Source organism: Scyliorhinus torazame, chromosome 11 (genome assembly GCF_047496885.1).
Source record: "Scyliorhinus torazame isolate Kashiwa2021f chromosome 11, sScyTor2.1, whole genome shotgun sequence".
NCBI lineage: Eukaryota > Metazoa > Chordata > Chondrichthyes > Carcharhiniformes > Scyliorhinidae > Scyliorhinus > Scyliorhinus torazame.
The window spans coordinates 149,874,502-149,892,129 of record NC_092717.1 but is presented as its reverse complement, the minus strand read 5'-3'; the positions used below and the strand labels follow the sequence as shown (position 1 = coordinate 149,892,129).

The window sequence follows — 17,628 nt, the reverse complement described above, 5'->3', positions numbered from 1 at the left end:
TCTACTGCACCTTCTGAGTTTGATGAGGCGCCTCTATTCGACTTCAGTCTCGTGTTGTATCCTCCAGACATCCCCCAACAGAGGAGGAACCAACAACATCAATTGCCCCCCTTTTCTTCCCAAAACTCCACCTGTTAACCAGGCACAGATACAAAAACCAAATCCCCAAGGCAACCGCTCACCTCCTAGCTCCCACTTCTGTCTCATTTTAACTCCATAATCATTAGTCATCCAGGGAGCTGCAGCTTTGGATAACCTTCCTTTCCTGCTGATGGGAATGTGTCCCAGCTGTACTTGAACATCTCTTTGAAGGCCACCCGTTGTTCAATTACTATTTTGCCTACCAAATTTTGATTCTTATCCACCTGGTCCAGATCCCTTTTCAACTTCCTGAAGGCAGCCCTATTCCCATTAAGTATTTTTATGCTCAGTTCTTCTTTGTCCCTTTCCTTAACTATTCTACACCTGGTGGTTTTGTGATCATTGTTGCTGTAAAATGCAAGTTATTGTTTCTCAAATGCTCTCCCACTGAAACACGTTCCAATATCCCACTTCAAATGCCAGAGTTAGATCCAGTCCTCTTTCTTCCTCTTTTAGCTGGAAACATGCTGATTAAGAAAGTTCTCTTGTCCATATTTGAGGAATTCGTCTCTACCTGTTATACTGATGGCTCCCCTTTTATTTCTTAATGTGAACCAAACAAGGTTCTTTGAACCCCCCCCAATGACATCGTTCCCTCCGGTACTGTACTAATTTTGTTGATCAGTGCTTTCACGATTGCTCCTCACTCATTTTTTGTTTTCTTTTCCTCTCTCCTAAATACCTTGTAGCCAGGAATTGTGATCCAAAACCTGCTCTTTGAGCAAGGTCTCTGTTATTGCCACCATATCAGATACAAAGAAAGGTTTGAAAAATTGGGTCTTTTTTCCTTTGCCATCCAGAGACATGCTAAACTTTTCTTCTACATTTCACTTTTCTGGTCTATGGTCCTGAAAATTCTTGCTGGGATCTGGTTCACAAATGTTAGAAACCTATCACCTACCCCATTCAAATAGCCATTATATTATGAACTGAGACCATCAGCATAGTATCACAACAAAATCTGATTCTGCTCTCACTTAGGAGCAAGGCTTGCTGAATAACCTTTGTTAGCAGGAACACTAACTGATTTTGCTCGAGAGTCCGTCAATGGTGATATTCCACCTGCTGGCCAAATTGAGGTCTGCCAACTCAGCACAGACCATGAATCAAACCTGTGACTCATGGTCTGTATAATTTAAAATTGCACTGTGTGTTGGCTTTACCTGAAAAGGGTGGTTGTGTGTTGGGGGCGGGGGGAGCCTTTGTTGGATTAGGTTGTTGGTGCATCTCCCTAACACAAATGAGTAACCAGATAATGGCAACATTTGTTGCAGCTCGGACCACGTCTTTACAAGAAGAACTGAAAATGATAAAAATGAACCTATCAAAAACCGAGATGGAGAAGAAGCAGACACAAGACAAGCTTAGCAATCTGGAGAAGGTAACTAATACAGAATTTGGATAATATCTGATGAAAGGTCATTCCCCCGAAATGTTAACTGTTTCTCTCTCCACAGCTGTTGACAGACCTGCTGAGCATTTCCAGCACTTTGTTTATATTTCATAAAAGTTACACTAACCATCCTACATCCGGGAAACAAAGGGATAAAAGTTAAAGATATTATTTTAAAAATATGATAAAGAAAATGTTTCAATGAAATAATAGTTGAAATATTAACCATAAGACATAGGAGCAGAATTAGGCTACTCAGCCAATCAGGTCTGCTCCACCATTCAATCATGGCTGATATTTTTCTCATCCCCATTCTCCTGCCTTTTCCCCATAATCCCTGATCCCCTTATTAATCAAGAACCTATCTATCGCTGTCTTAAAGACACTCAGTGATTTGGCCTCCACAGCCTTCTGCGGCAAAGAGTTCCACAGATTCACCACCCTCTGGCTGAAGAAATTCCTCCTCTTATGGCGTGTATTTCAGTGGCCCAATCCCGGGTCCTTCGAGGGGACACTTAGTGCCTTTGAATGAGGGGCACCCACCCCCAAGTCCCAGGAGTCCACAAGCAAAAGAGTGTTCCTTGTACTCTCCATGTGATGAGAGCCCTGCCCACCACTGGGTTAATAGCAACAGTGGCTGGATGGGACCGTATGTGCACAATAATTGTCCGCATAAGGGCCTCAAATGACAATAGAGCAGGAAGGCTGTCCATGGGCCTTGCTGCCACGGCCCTAATGGGGTAAAGGCATCGGGATCCCCTGCTTGGAGGCCTAAGCACCTTTATGACATCTCCTTTACTTTTTTTTCCCAATTAAGGGGCAATTTAACGTTGCTAATCCACCTGCCCTTCACATCTTTGGGTTGTGGGGGTGAGACCCACGCAGACACGGGGAGAATGTGCAAACTCCACATGGACAGTGAGCTGGGGCCAGGATCGAATCCAGGCCCTTGGCGTCGTGAGGCAGCAGTTCTAACCACTGCACCAACATCTCCTTTACAACATGTCCCTTGATCCAAGGTATCAGTCCACAAAGCTTGAATGAGATTAGCCCAAAGACCTCGGAGGAGTTTACCAACAAACAGACAAACAAGCATTTCGCTTATATTCTATCATCTGCATTATTTTGTTTTTGGGATAAAATCTTTGAAGGTTACATGGAATTTATGTCATTTGTTTTCCTTCATGCTCCAGCAATTCCATTTCTTCTACCCTTTTCAAAAGTGCAAGAGTGTTTGGTAATTAAGTTCACAATGCTTAATGAAACAACTACCATCTGTAACTGTTAGAACAAATATGAATAACATAATGAACTTTCCACATGAGCTTACTTCAAGAAAATTACATTAATCAATTAATATCTATCCCTTTCCCCCTATGTATCTTGCGTCATTCATTCTTGCAAAGGAGGACAGGAAGTCCTTTGTAACTTCAAGGTACAGAATAAAACCCATGAATGATTGTATTTATGTGTCAGAAAGAACCTGCCTTTATTCGGCACTTATTACTGCAGTACAGCTCAGATGGGTAATTCCTTACGAACAATTGTCAAAACCTTTTCTTGTTGTCTTACATTCCACCAAGTAAGACATGGTAACATTGCTTCCTCAGTCTCTTATGCTCACTATGTTATAATCATTCTGTAAATCCTTTTCACTGTAGGAAAAGAATAATTTGGAAATAGACTTGAATTACAAACGTAAAATGTTACAGCAGCGGCTCGATCAAGAAATAACGGAGCATAAAGTAACTAAAGCACGATTGGTAGATGAGTATGAATCCATAGAAGAAGCAAGGTCTGTGGCCATGAATGGTTAGTATTCGCAAAGATTATTTTTCATGCAAATGAATTAAAGGACCTCTGTGTAAATCTGCGGCCAACCTTGTGCATGCAGCACATTGGTGTATGGCACATCGGATTGTCGGGTTACTAAGGAATAAATAGTTACACAAATGCTGGCTTTGACTCAGCTGTGAAATAGATACAAATATAATGACAAAAAATACCATGATAGAAGTCATTGCGTAATAGACATATTGGTTGCCTCAGCCAATATGAGTTTTTCTTTATTTCATAGATCATAGAATGTACCATTGAATGATCATTATAAGTGTATAAAAGGCCAGTAAATCCATCCAGTATATCTATCAGCAGCCTTGCTGTCTGATGGCTGTTCTAACGGATTCCAGAAATATTTTGTTTTATTGCATGAATCTTTAAGGAAGAAGTTAATCACGTTAATGTGCATTTAAAAAAAAAAATAGAAATTCACACTGGGTATGAAGTCACAGAAAATTCAGTACAAAATAGGATGTGTATGAAAAAGCTTTGATTTGGTTTGAATAGAACAACTATTTCTAGATTCAACTGACTCAATTCAACGAATTCAATTGTACAATATACAATGATTTTACTTGCAGTTGAAATTTTCTGAAATTTCATTCAGTTTTATTAATTCTGTGCATATGCTATCATTGAATTGCTTCTGGCATCTCAAAATCATAAGTTCATGATAAAATATTCATCCTAAAATGTTGATGTATTTTAAAACTTATTTGTTACTATTCAGAAATGGATAACAAGCTGAGAGAAGAGAGGATGTCCAGGCAGAGGGCAGAGAATCAGGTGATGGAAGTGGAAAAAAAGCTTTCAATGTCGGAAGTTGATTTAAAGCAGTTTCAACAAAAAGTGGAGCAGCTCAGCAAACAGAAGGAGAGATTGGAGGATGAGGTGAGAGGTTGCAAACCAAGACCTGTTTTGGATTTTTAAAAATACTTGTGTTTACTTTACCATATGAATCCAACAGTAGGTTTTGCAGAAACAAACAGTAAGATAAATGTATCTGTGTCTCTTTTATAACTGTAGAGAGACTCGGGCTGAGTAAATCATGTAGGTAATTTTATGAGAACTGATAATATGTTATATCACTTTAGTTTCTATGGCGTATTGTTTGGAATTTGTTTGTAAGCAATACTTTTTTGGCACTATACCATTATTTTATATCTTTTTAATATTTCAAAAAAAAACCCATCACTCAAGGCTATTGAAATGTCTTTAAAATTATTTTAAACTTATTTTCTCTTTCCTGATGCTGCAGTATATGCACATCGTTTTTGTTTTTAATCTGTGTAAATTATTTCCCCAAAAGTTTTAATGAGAACTAAACTGAACATCTCAGTTAAGGTCACACACTACCTTTGGCCAAGAGGGCAGACAACAGGCTCCCAGGCCCCAGTTACTGAAAACCCTCAAAAAATGGTCAGGAAAGAAGTACGAGTAACTTGGGATAATTTGCCTTCTTCCTATGAGGCATATGAATACTTCCCCCAGTGCCTGTCTCAATTGCTGTGCATATGTTAGGAGCCATGTTTACCTGTTTGCATTTTAATAGTTAAATATTTGAATGTGAAGTACTTTGGAGCAATTTGACAGATATGTAAAGGCACTTTCTAATGCAGTTAATTTATTTCATCTTAAATTTAGTTAGTTTAAGAAATGGTGATTGATATTCTTAATTACACAGGTGAAGAATCTGACATTGCAGTTGGATCAAGAGATGAATAAACGAGAGATAACAAAGAGTGAACTAAAGGCACAGTCATTGGAAGCAGACAATCTGAAAGGTTCAGAGAAGCAGCTGAAACAAGAGATCAATTCAATGCTGGAATCCAAACGGTCGCTCGAATTCCAGCTGGCACAACTTTCAAAGTATTTATTTCTGCTTGGAATATTAGCATTCCATAAAATATATTTTAAATGTACTGCTTGGGGAGGACTTAGTGTAAAGTTTTGTAGTACATGCAATTTCAAAAATTAGTCATAAAAGTTAAAGATGAATATGTTTAATAATGTGGGACAGCAGGTTGAAGAGGCAGTTTTGCACCAAAGATTTACACAACAATAAGCTAAATGTTTCATTGCATTGGTGGAGGTCAAGTGCTTTTCTGCAGGGGGTAAAAATCTAAAATTTGCCCAAAGTTGGGGATATTTTTGTGCACCTCAGATAGGAAATGAAAGAAAAATGGAAATGGTAAAATGCATGACGATAATCTCCATTGTGTGCTATGGATCCTTTTACAGTTCCTTTTAAATACTAAGATATTGGAAAGAATGTTCATAGAATCCCCCTTAGGCCCACATCCCCGCCATATCCTCATAATTCCACGCATTGATCATGGTCAGTGGTCTTTGGACTATGGGAGGAAACCGGAGCACCCATGCAGACACAGGGAACCTTTCACGACCTAAGTTGCAAATTCTATCCAACAGTAAATATAATATTAATTTTAACTATTTGTGAAAATGGTTCCATTTTTCATCTGTCATTAATGGCCACTCTTAATTTCTCAACTTGTTGGAAAATAATGCCGAATACCTTATTGTGTAATGTCTCACAATATCATAAGATAGGAACAAGAGTAGAACATACGAGCTGTTGAGCTTGCTCCTCTATTCAATACAACCATGGCTGATCTTGTGTTTCAAATTCACTTTCCTGTCTGCTCCCCAAATCCCTTGATTCCAAGAGAAACCAAAAGGCTGTCTATCCCAGTCTTAAATATAGTCAACAATGGAGCATCCACAACTTTCTAGGCGTAGAATGTCAAAGATTTTAGGTGAAGAAACCCTATGTATTATTTTTATGATTATTACATGCAGCTGTTTCCAGTAGAATCATCCTTCCAGTTTTTCCCTGCTCCCTGTCATAAAATGCCTGGCCTGTTTGTGGTGCTTCTGCCACCCAATCAAATCCCAAATGATCTATCATGGATCAGTAATTTGATTCTTCTGTTAAATTTTGGACTCCGAATGGGAAACAGCATTAGGAAGCAGAATTGTACAGTTCCCAATCTCAGTTTCATGGAATCATAGAATTTACAGTGCAGAAGGAGGCCATTCGGCCCATCGAGTCTGCACCAGCTCTTGGAAAGAGCACCCTACCCAAGTCCACCCTTCCACCCTGTCTCCATAACCAGTAACCCCAGCCAACACTAAGGGCAATTTAGCATGGCCAATCCACCTGACCTGCACATCTTTGGACTATGGGAGGAAACCGAAGCACCCGGAGGAAACCCACGCCCTCACTGGGAGAACGTGCAGACTCCGCACAGACAGTGACCCAAGCTGAGAATCGAACCTGGGACCCTGGAGCTGTGAAACAATTGTGCTAACCACTATGCTACCGTGCTGCCCTTATATTGCTCTGAAAAATGGTATGCATCACCCTGACAAAGAAAAAATATTTGGGGTTTCCCTCAGAGCCACTGTGGTTGGTGAAAGGGAGTGTCTTGAGATGAGACCCTTTAAAACCAGATAGCTAGGATAACACTAGAATAGTTCTGCATAAGTTAGTTTATTGAGGATTGAGACTAATCATAGGAAGTATACCCAGTAATCATTATTAACCATTAAACATGTGTTTTTAGAACATAGTAGTAACACGCATTTAAACCTGGCTACTAAATAGTGGCAGCAATGCATGATGGGATTTAAGGTAGCTAACTTGCCCATGTTCTTAAGGCAAACAGAATCAGACAGAAATAATGTGGTCAGCAATAATATAGCCACCTCATTAAGCAGTTCTTATCAGTAGCCCCAATATCCTGTCTCAGCCAATCCATGGTACAAAGTGGTACCAGCTTCAACATCCTGCACCCATACAGACTATGAGATAGGCAGAAACTGGCTGAGATAAGCAACATGGGAATAGGAGAGAACAAGACATAATGGATACAAGAGTTCTGGAAAACAACAGATGTCAGGTTGTGGTTGAATCATGAGCTGACCACACAGTCATCATGCTGCCTAAAGTAAATTTTATTGGTCACGGTAAAATTGACAGCTCCAAGGATTGGATCGAGTCCAACTGGGGTGGGCTATTGATTATTGGAAAATTGTATAAGTGTTGAACCTGAACCAGTGTAAAGTAGTGGTTTTACCATTTATCCCTCGCATGTTGACCAAGCTTGGAAAAATAAAACGGTCTTAACTAGAGTTGGGTGTCCACAGGTCTTTGTGTTTAGCTGAGCTGTAACTAAGAGGGAGGAACCCAATGTAAAAGCCAGCTCAATACTCAGTCCTTGAAAACACTCCTACAATCGGCCTCTTGGTTGCTGACTAACACTCGTATTGGTAATGGCTGAGGAAACAAGAGCAAGCATCCCATGCTCTCTGCTGTTATGTATCTAAGGACCAACAAGTTGAGACAGAAGATAAGAATGCTCTCTGCCTTTCATCGGAGGTGTCTTTTAGAAAAGGCCTAATGGATTTAAACAGGCTAATTAAAGCTGCAATGGCATTAATTTCACAATATTTGCTAATATGTAGGTAGATTAGATCAGTGTTCTTCATACTTTTTTTCCGGGGACCCATTTTTACCAACCGGCCAACCTTCGGGACCCAACCCGGCCGACTTTCGGGATCCAACCCGCCCGACCTTCGTGACCCAACCCGCCCGACCTTCGCGACCCATACAGGCTGACCTTCGCGACCCACGCCGGCCGACCTGAGCGACCCTCCATTTTCTCTTACCTTGTTTGCTAATGATAAAAATGGAGGAAATGGTTTCGGGTCCCTTTGGCCCTCGTACATGCTTCTCTAATGGAACCTGTTGGATGAAAGTGAAGCCTTCCGGTGTCGGAAAGTATGGAGTCTCCATCTGTCCAAAGTTCTGCATTTTTTTCCGTAAAATTTTATTAAATAAACCCCCCCCCCAAACTTGTAAAAAAAAAAAGAATAAAATAAATGAAAAAAATAAAAATTAAATGAATAAAATAAATGAATAAAATGAATTTTAAAAAACCCCGAACTTGTAAAACAAAAAGCTGCGACCATTAAAAAAAATAGCAGCCGCACTGCGCATGCGCGCCTGATCATCGACGCACATGCACATAGTTTTGCGCATGCACCCTGATGATCGTGCGCGCATGCGCAATGCGGCCGAATTTTCTTTACATGTTCGTGGCCATTTTAACGGCAGCTTACAGCCGGCGTTATTAAAAGCCAGCTGCTGCGCGGGGATTTGTGCGATCGGGAGCGCCGCGAAGGCGGCTCCGCGACCCTCCCAACACCCGTCCGCGACCCACCCGCGGGTCGCACCCCCTAGTTTGAAGAATACTGGATTAGATCAAGATAAGTCTATGGTGCACACTATTGATTCTTCCTGGTAGTGCTTATTTTTGAGAATTTATAGATTATGTATTAATATTGTTTAACCAAATGCTTAACTGTCATAATGCCAGTTATGGGTAATATCGAGCAAGTTTTTTTCTCGCTGTGAATGTAGATCAAAATGAAAATAAATTCAAACAGCTGCCTCTGATTATGCACTATGCACCTGGATAATGTCATAGAATGCGGTGATGAGGAAGTTGGTCAGGACAAATGCATGCTCTGTCCGCAGAGCAAAGGACATTTTATGCTGGTATTATTTGAATAATGAATCTCAGAACCTATTAAACTTTTAAAAAACTCTTATGACTGTCAGGCAGGCATGAAATATACTTGGAAGTATATCAGTGAATAGCAGGGGAGTTTTTCTGATATCCTGGCCAATATTTATCTCTTGAACAAATACTAAAGAGATGGGTTATCTGGTCATTTTCACATTGCTGTTTGTGGGACCTATCTAAGCCACATCAGCTGTGGCATGTTCCACATTACAACAGCAACTACACTTCACAAGTACTCCGTTGGCTATAAAGTATTTTGGGGCATCCTGAGGTTGTGAAAGGAACTATTTAAATGCAAGTTCTTTCTTTCCTTGACCTCAAAGAACAAGTGTTTTAATGCCTTTCACAACCTCTTGGCATCATTGAACATGTCATGTTAAATTATGAATGAAGTGTAGTCACTGTAGTTTTGTAAAGAAGTACAGCAGGCAATTTCACATTGAAAGACCATAAGACATAGGAGCAGAATTAGACCACTTGGCCCATCGGGCCTGCTCCGCCATTCAATCATGGCTGATATTTTCTCATCCCCATTCTCCTGTCTTCTCCCCATAACCCCCGATCCCCTTATTAATCAAGAACCTATCTATCTTAAAGAAACTCGGTGATTTGGCCTTCACAGCCTTCTGCAGCAAAGAGTTCCACAGATTATTTTCTACCCTCTGGCTGAAGAAATTCCTCATCATCGCTGCTTTAAAGGATCGTCTCTTTAGTCTGAGATGGTGTCCTCTGATTCTAGTTTTTACTACAAGTGGAAACATCCTCTCCACGTCCACTCTATCCAGCCCTCGAATTATCCTGTAAGTTTCAATAAGATCCCACCTCATTCTTCTAAACGCCAACAAGTACAGACCCAGAATCCTCAACCGTTCCTCATACGATAAGCTCTTCATTCCAGGGATCATTCTTGTGAACCTCCTCTGGACCCTTTCCAAGGCCAGCGCGTCCTCCTTAGATCCGGGGCCTAAAACTGCTCACAATACTCCGAGCCTTACACCCTCAATACAGAGCCTTATACAACCTCAGAAGTATATCCCTGGTCTTGTATTTTAGCCTCTTGACATGAATGCTAACATTGCATTTGCCTTCTTAACTGACGACTGAACCTGCACGTTAACCTTAAGGGAATCATGAACAAGGACACCCAAGTCCCTTTGTGTTTCTGATTTCCTAAGCATTTCCCCATTTAGAAAATAATCTATGCCTAAATTCCTCTTTCCAAAGTGCATAACCTCACACTTGTCCACATTCTATTTCATTTGCCACTTCATTGCCCACTCTCCTACCTTGTCCAAATCCTTCTGCAGCCCCCTTGCTTCCTCAATACTACCTGTCCCTGTACAGATCTTTGTATCATCTGCAAACTTAGCAACAGTGCCTTCAGTTCCTTCTTCCAGATCATTAACGTATATTGTGAAAAGTTGTGGTCCCAGCACAGACCCCTGAGGCACACCACTAGTCACCGGCTGCCATCCTGAAAAAGACCCCTTTATCCCTACTCTCTATCTTCTGCCAGTCAGCCAATCATCTATCCATGCCAGGATCTTACCCTTAACACCATGGGCTCTTGTTTAACAGTCTCCTATGCGGCATCTTGTCAAAGGCCTTCTGGAAATCTAAATAAATCACGTCCACTGGTTCTCTTTTGTCTAATTTCCTTGTTACCTCCTCAAAGAACTCTAACAGATTTGTCAGACATGACCTCCCTTTGACAAAGCTGTGCTGACTCAGTCCTATTTTACCATGCACTTCCAAGTACTTCGTGATCTCATCTTTAATAACAGACTCTAAAATCTTACCAATGACCGGAGTCAGGCTAACCGGCCTACAATTTCCCGTCTTCTGCCTCCCTCCATTCTTAAACAGGGGTGTTACATTAGCCACTTTCCAGTCCTCAGGGACCGTTCCTGCCTCCAGTGATTCCTGAAAGATCACCACCAATGCCTCCACAATTTCCTCAGCTATCTCTTTTAGGACCCTGGGGTGTAGTCAATACGGTCCAGGTGACTTATCCACCATCAGACCTTTCAGTTTCCCTAGAACCTTCTCCTTAGTGATGGCCACTGCACTTACCTCTGCCCCCTGGTTCTCCTGGAGCACTGGCATCCCACTGGTGTCTTTCACCATGAAGACTGATGCAAAGTAACTATTCAGTTCGTCTGCCATTTCTTTGTTTCTTATAATTACTTCTCCAGCCACGTTTTCTAGTGGTCCAATGTCTATTTTTGCCTCTCTCTCTTACCTTTTATATATTGAAAGAAACTCTTCCTATCTTTTATATTACTAGCTAACTTGCACTCATGTTTCATCTTCTCTCCCTTTGTTGATTTTTTAGTTGTCCTCTGCTCACTTTTAAATGGTTCCCAAGCCTCTGCCTTCCCACTAATCCTTGCCACTTTGTATGCTTTTTCTTTTGCTTTTATGCTGTCTTTGACTTCCCTCGTCAACCATGGATGCCTTGTCCTTAGCATGCTTCCTCCTCCTTCGGATGAATTTCTGCTGTGCCTCCCAAATAACCCCCAAAAGCACCTGCCATTGCTGTTCCACTGTCTTCCCTGCTCATCTCCTTTTCTAATCAACTCTGGCCAGCTCCTCCCTCATGTCTTTGTAGTTACCCTCATTTAATTGTAATACCGTTACATCTGACTCCAGCTTCTCACTCTCAAACTGCATGGTAAATTCTATCATATTGTGGTCACTGCTCCCTATGGGTTCCTTCACCTTAAGGTCCCTAATCAAGTCTGCCACATTATACATCACCAAATCTCGAATTGCCTGATCCCTAGTGGGCTCTACCACAAGCTGCTCCAAAAAAAGTCTCTTAAAGGTCCCACAACTTAATATATTTTAGTTTTGTTGGTTGATGGCCACATGCTAATGGGGGAATATGAAATTCCAGAACTCTCTCTCTTCTGAGTAGGATCTCTTAAGTCCATCTGAACAATGCAGCGTTGACTGTAACAAAATGTCATCTTAGTTTATGCTTTCAAACCATAATATCCTGACTTTCTGAGCCATGCTGACACTTAAGCTTTGGAAATTTTAACGGATTCTCAAATGTGCCAAACTCAAATGCCTGCATCTACTAATTTTCCATATATACTTGGCTTTGACTGGTTACTTTCCTCCTTGGTTGGAAGTGAGAGTTGGAAAGAGAAGGGAGATGATTCAAATTCCATAATAGTGGAGGTGGCTCAAAGATGGCATGTGGATCCAAGTTAGCAGTTTATGGCAGCCACGGTAATTTGAAAGCTGAATCAGGCAAATCTGCAGTTCTCGATCCAGAGACCTGCTGATTGACTGGCCATCTCAGCTCTTTGCTGGGATCTGGAGGGGCAGATTGCCACTGGAATCTGGAATTCTTCTCACTTAATTCAATTATCAATGCAAGCCAATATCACAATTGCTAAAGTGATCTTAGCTGAAAAGCAATTGAGAGGCAGTTCTGTCAAGCTGGTTTTACCTGGTTAAACTCCACGTGCCCTGCTATTATTATTATTATTATTATTAATAATAATCTTGCACTTGACTGAGTTAGTGCAATGTGTGTCGATGGTAAGAGGATTTGAGCTCCATATTGGACAAACAAAAACCCAATAGGTGGGTGCAGTTTCATTCAGAGCATTACCTGGAGACTTAAAACACAATATGTTTTCATGCACATTAGACATCTAAATAAGTCAAAAAAATGACCAAATTTAAGACATTTTTCCCAGTGCCGTAATTTGTTATACACGTAAGGAAAAAAACTTGAAATAGAGATGGTAGCAGTTTTGTGTCAAATGTTTTTTCCAGCTATGCTTGTCACTTAATGTCGCTTTAATTTAAAGCTGGTTATACCACTATCTGATAATGCCTCATTTTGATTTCTTCAGGCAATATCGAGGAAATGAGGGACAAATGCGGGAGCTTCAGGACCAGCTTGAGGCAGAGCAGTATTTTTCAGTAAGTGTGATACTCTGAATTTTTTTTTTTAGAAAATATTTTATTGAGGTATTTTTAATTTTAACAATTTTAAACATCAAATTTCAACAAAAACACAACAGTATAACCAATAATTTTTTGGAGTCTGAGAAACCCCGCCATGTTGCTAACCCACATCCCCGACTTCGGGGGCTCCGAGTCCCTCCACCCTTGTAAGATCTGCCTCCAGGCCACCAGGGAGGCAAAGGCCAGGACGTCGGCCTCTCTGACCCCCTGGGCTCCCGGGTCTTCCGACACACTGAAGATCGTAACCACCCTCATTTTTAAGACCTTTGACATGATGCCAGAAAACCCCTGCCAGAAACCCCTCCGCCTCGGACACGCCCAAAACATATGGACATGGTTCCCAGAACCACCTGCACAGCACCCACACCTATCCTCCACCTCCTCACAAAACCTGCTCATCGGGCCACAACCATGTGCGCCCTGTGGGACTACCTTAAACTGTATCAGGCTGAGCCTGCCGCATGACGAGGATGCATTAACTCTCCTCAGGGCCTCCTCCCATGACCCAGCCTCCAAATCTCCACCCAACTCTTCTTCCCACTTTCTCTTCACCTCTAATGTCGGGGCTCCCTCCCACACCATCAGCTCCTTATAGATCTCTGAGGCAGGTGTGGAAAGGTCGAAACCTGCCTCCGCACAAAATCCCTCACCTGTAGATACCGGAACCAATTCCCACCTGGCAACTCAAACTCCTCCTCCAGGTGCGGGAAACCCTCATCAATAAAGAGATCCTCAGATCTCTCGATCCCTGTCCGCTGCCACCTCCGAAACCCCCCGTCCAGCGAACCGGTGGTAATCACATAGCGGTGCCCACACCGACCCCCCTCTAACCCCATGTGCTGTCTCCAGTGTCTCCAAACCCTCAAGGCTGCCGCTCCTACCAGGCTTGTGGAGTACCGAGCCGGCGCGAACAGCAGAGGTGCCGTTAACAAGCCCCCAATCCCGAGTCCTTGCATGATGCTGCCTCCAACCGCTCCCATACACCCCCCACTACCCACTTTTTGGCCACCGCAATATTCGCCACCCAGTAGTAGCTAATGAAATTCGGGAGGGCCAGCCCCCCCACGCTCCTACTCCAGCAACATCTTTTTCATCCGCCCAAACAAATCCCAAGATCTCTGCATTCACTTTTTTGAAGAACACCTTGAGGATAAAAATTGGGAGAGTCTTGAAAACAAACAAAAACATCGGGAGGACTGTCATTTTGACTGTCTATATCCGCCCCGCCGTTGACAACGGGAGTGCATCCCACCTCCAAATGTCCACCCATATCTGTTCTACCAGCCGCCCCAAATTTAGTTTATCCAGCTGCTCCCACTCCCGCGCCACCTGAATATCCAAATATCGAAAGCTCCCTCCCACCACCTTGAACGGCATCTCAACCAATCTCTTCTCCTGTCCCCTCGCCTGGATCGCTAAAACCTCACTCTTCCCCATATTCAATTTGTATCCCGGAAACCGCCCAGAGTTCTCTAATATCCCCATAAACTCTCTAATTCCCCCCAGCGGGTCCGATAACCAGACCCAATCCACAAATCCCTGCCCAAACCCAAACCGACCCAAGACCTCCCATAAGTAGCCCCACTCCACCCGGTCAAAGGCCTTCACTGTGTCCATGTCCACCACCACCTCAACCTCTCGTCCCTCTGGAGGCATAATAATCTCCTAACTTTGGTCGCCAAATGCCACCCCCTAACAAACCCGTCTGGTCCTTCCCTATTACCCCTGGGACGCAATCTTCGATCCTTGTAGCCAGGATCTTTGCCAATAGGTTGGCATCCACATTTAGCAGAGAGATCGGCCTGTACGACCCACAGTCTTCTGGGTCCTTATCCCATTTTAAAATGAGGGAGATCGTCGCCTGTGACAACGTCGGTGGGAGCACTCCCAACTCCTTTGCTTCATTGAAGGCCCTTACCAAGAGCGGCCCCAATACCGCCATGAACCTCTTATAAAATTCCACCGGGTACCCTTCTGGTCCCGGGGCCTTACCCGATTGCATCGCCTCCAGCCCCTCTACTACTTCTACAAGCCCAATTGGGGTCAACAGGCCCTCCACCAGCCCCTCCTCAATCTTCGGGAACTCCAATCCTCCCAGAAACCGCCTCTTCCCCGGCTGGGGGTTCCAACTCGTATAATTTGCTGTAAAACCCTCTAAACACCCCATTCACCCCCGCCGGGTCCAGGACCGTATTTCCACCTGTGTCCTTCACTTTCCCAATCTCTCTCGCTGCCTCCTGCTTCCTCAACTGGTGAGCTAACATCATGCTCCTTACTCCCCATACTCATATACTGCCCCTCTCACCCTTTGCAACTGCCCTACCGCCTTACCCATGGCTAACAACCCAAATTCCATTTGCAGCCTCTGGCGTTCCTTTAACAGCCCTTCCTCCAGGGCCTCTGCATATCTCCTATCCACCTGCAGGATTTCCTCCCCTAGCCTTTCTATCTCCATCCGCTCTGCCTTCTCCCTGTGTGCCCGAATCGAAATAAACTCCCCCCTGACCATTGCTTTTAGTGCCTCCCAAACCGTACCTGCCGAAACTTCGCCCGTGTCATTAATCTCAACATACCCCGGATGGCCTTCCTCCGCTAACAATCCCACATCCAGCCTCCATTGCGGGCGCTGCCCGTCCCCCTCCTCCTCCCCTTGCTCACTGATAAATCCACCCAGTCTGGGGCATGATCAGGCACCACTATTGCTGAATACTCAATATCTATCACCCCTGCCAACAGTGTCTTATCCAATGCAAAAAAATCTATTCGGGAGTACATCTTGTGCACATGGGAATAAAACAAAAATTATTTTGCCCCCGGGCTCCCAAATCTTCACGGATCTACCACCCCCCACCCCACCCTCCCCATGCACTCTATGAACCCCCAAAGCTCCTTGGCTGTAGTCAACACCCTACCTGACCTCGAGCTCGACCAGTCCAGTCTCGGATCCAGGACTGTGTTAAAGTCCCCCCCCCATAATCAGCCGATGAGAGTCCAGATCCGGAATCTTCCTCAGCACCCGCCTCATAAATTCCTCATTGTCCCAGTTCGGGGCATAGATGTGTACCAACACCACCGCCATCCTCTCCAATTTCCTGCTTACCATAACGTACCTTCCCCCAGAGTCCGCCACTATATTTCCCATCTTGAACGCCACCTGCTTATTAACCAAAATTGCCACCCCCTTCGTTTTAAAATCCAACCCGAATGAAATACTTGCCCAACCCATCCCTTCCTCAACCTATTGTGGTCCCCCACCTTCAGGTGTGTCTCTTGTAGCAAGGCCACATCCACCTTCAATCACTTTTAAGTGTGCGACACACAGGCCCTCTTGACCGACCCATTCAATCCTCGCACGTTCAACGTGACCAGCCTGGTCGGGGGGGTACCATTAGTGCAAACAAACCAAAAACGACCCTTCCCCAAGCCCAAACAATGAGACCAACCTCCCATCCCTAAACAATGAACAAACCTGAAGCCGTAAAAGAAAAGGAAATGGACCCAAACATAACAGCAACATCACAGCATCTCCACCAAAGTTCAAGGTCCACCTTCTCCTGCCAGTCCATTGTCTTTAACAAAATCTACCGCCTCCTCCACCGAACCAAAGTACAATTCCCGGCCTTCGTAGGTCACCCACAGACGTACCGGGTTTTTTTAGCCCAAACTTCACCCACTTCTTGTAGAGGGCTGCCTTGACCTTGTTAAAGCTCGCTCTCCTCTTGGCCAACTCTGCACCCAGGTTCTGGTACACTCGGATTTCACTGCCCTTCCAGGTGCAGCACCTCACCTGCCTGGCCCACCTCATAATTTGCTCCTTGTCCAGGAACCAGTGCACTCGCATCACCATCGCCCTCAGCGGCTCATTCCCCTGGGGCTTACTCATTAGCGCGCTGTGCGCTCGATCCACCTCCAAGGGCCATTCAAACGCAACTCTCCGAGCAGCTTCTCCAGCAAAGAATTCTGAATTCTCTCGCTGTGTGCCCGAACAAGAGCTGGAATGTGGCGACTAGGGGCATTTCACTGTAGCTTTATTGCAGTGTTAATGTAAGCCTACTTGTGACAATAAAGATTAGTTATTTATTTATTTTATTTTATCATCCTCTTCACATTTGCGCCAGCATAGGCTCCTTCACTCCCCTCCGGCAGGCCCATGATCCTTATATTCTGCCTGCGTGACCTCCCTCGGTCCTCGACCTTCTCCTGAAGCCGCTTCTACTGATCACACATCAGCCCCATCTCCACTGCCATCAAGGCAAAGTGCTCCTCGTGTTCCCCTGCCACCTCCTCCATCTTCTGGATCACCTGACCCTGGGCCAACAGCTTCGTTTCCACGTGGTTGACCACCGCCCTGATAGAATCCACCGCCCGGGCCAGGTCCTCCAGACTCTCCTTCCATTGTTGGGTGAACATCTCATTCAAGAAGCTCACCAGCTGTTCCGTCGACCATTGAGCCGGCAGGGCCGCTCCCTGCCTCTCCACCATCTCGACATACGTCGCAGGCGCCGCACCAGTTCCAACCAACTGATTCCCTCTTTTTCGACCAGTTCTGGCCCTCAGCTCCATACACCAGAGGATCAGTCTCTTCCCCTCACTCTCTTGCACCTTTATTCTGCTTTACATCCACCTGGTAACCTGGGATAAGGTCCGAAGAAT

General features: G+C 44.0%; 1 protein-coding gene across 1 annotated transcript in view; it reads left to right on the top strand.

The window, feature by feature from the left end:
- rock1 (Rho-associated, coiled-coil containing protein kinase 1) overlaps positions 1-17,628 on the top strand; it is a 264,118-nt gene that overhangs the window by 179,405 nt on the left and 67,085 nt on the right. Inside the window, exons 17-21 of the mRNA XM_072467883.1 lie at positions 1,416-1,522; positions 3,196-3,346; positions 4,104-4,264; positions 5,058-5,242; positions 12,861-12,930. Coding sequence (XP_072323984.1) covers positions 1,416-1,522; positions 3,196-3,346; positions 4,104-4,264; positions 5,058-5,242; positions 12,861-12,930 — 674 coding nt within the window. The remainder of the gene's footprint in view (positions 1-1,415; positions 1,523-3,195; positions 3,347-4,103; positions 4,265-5,057; positions 5,243-12,860; positions 12,931-17,628) is intronic.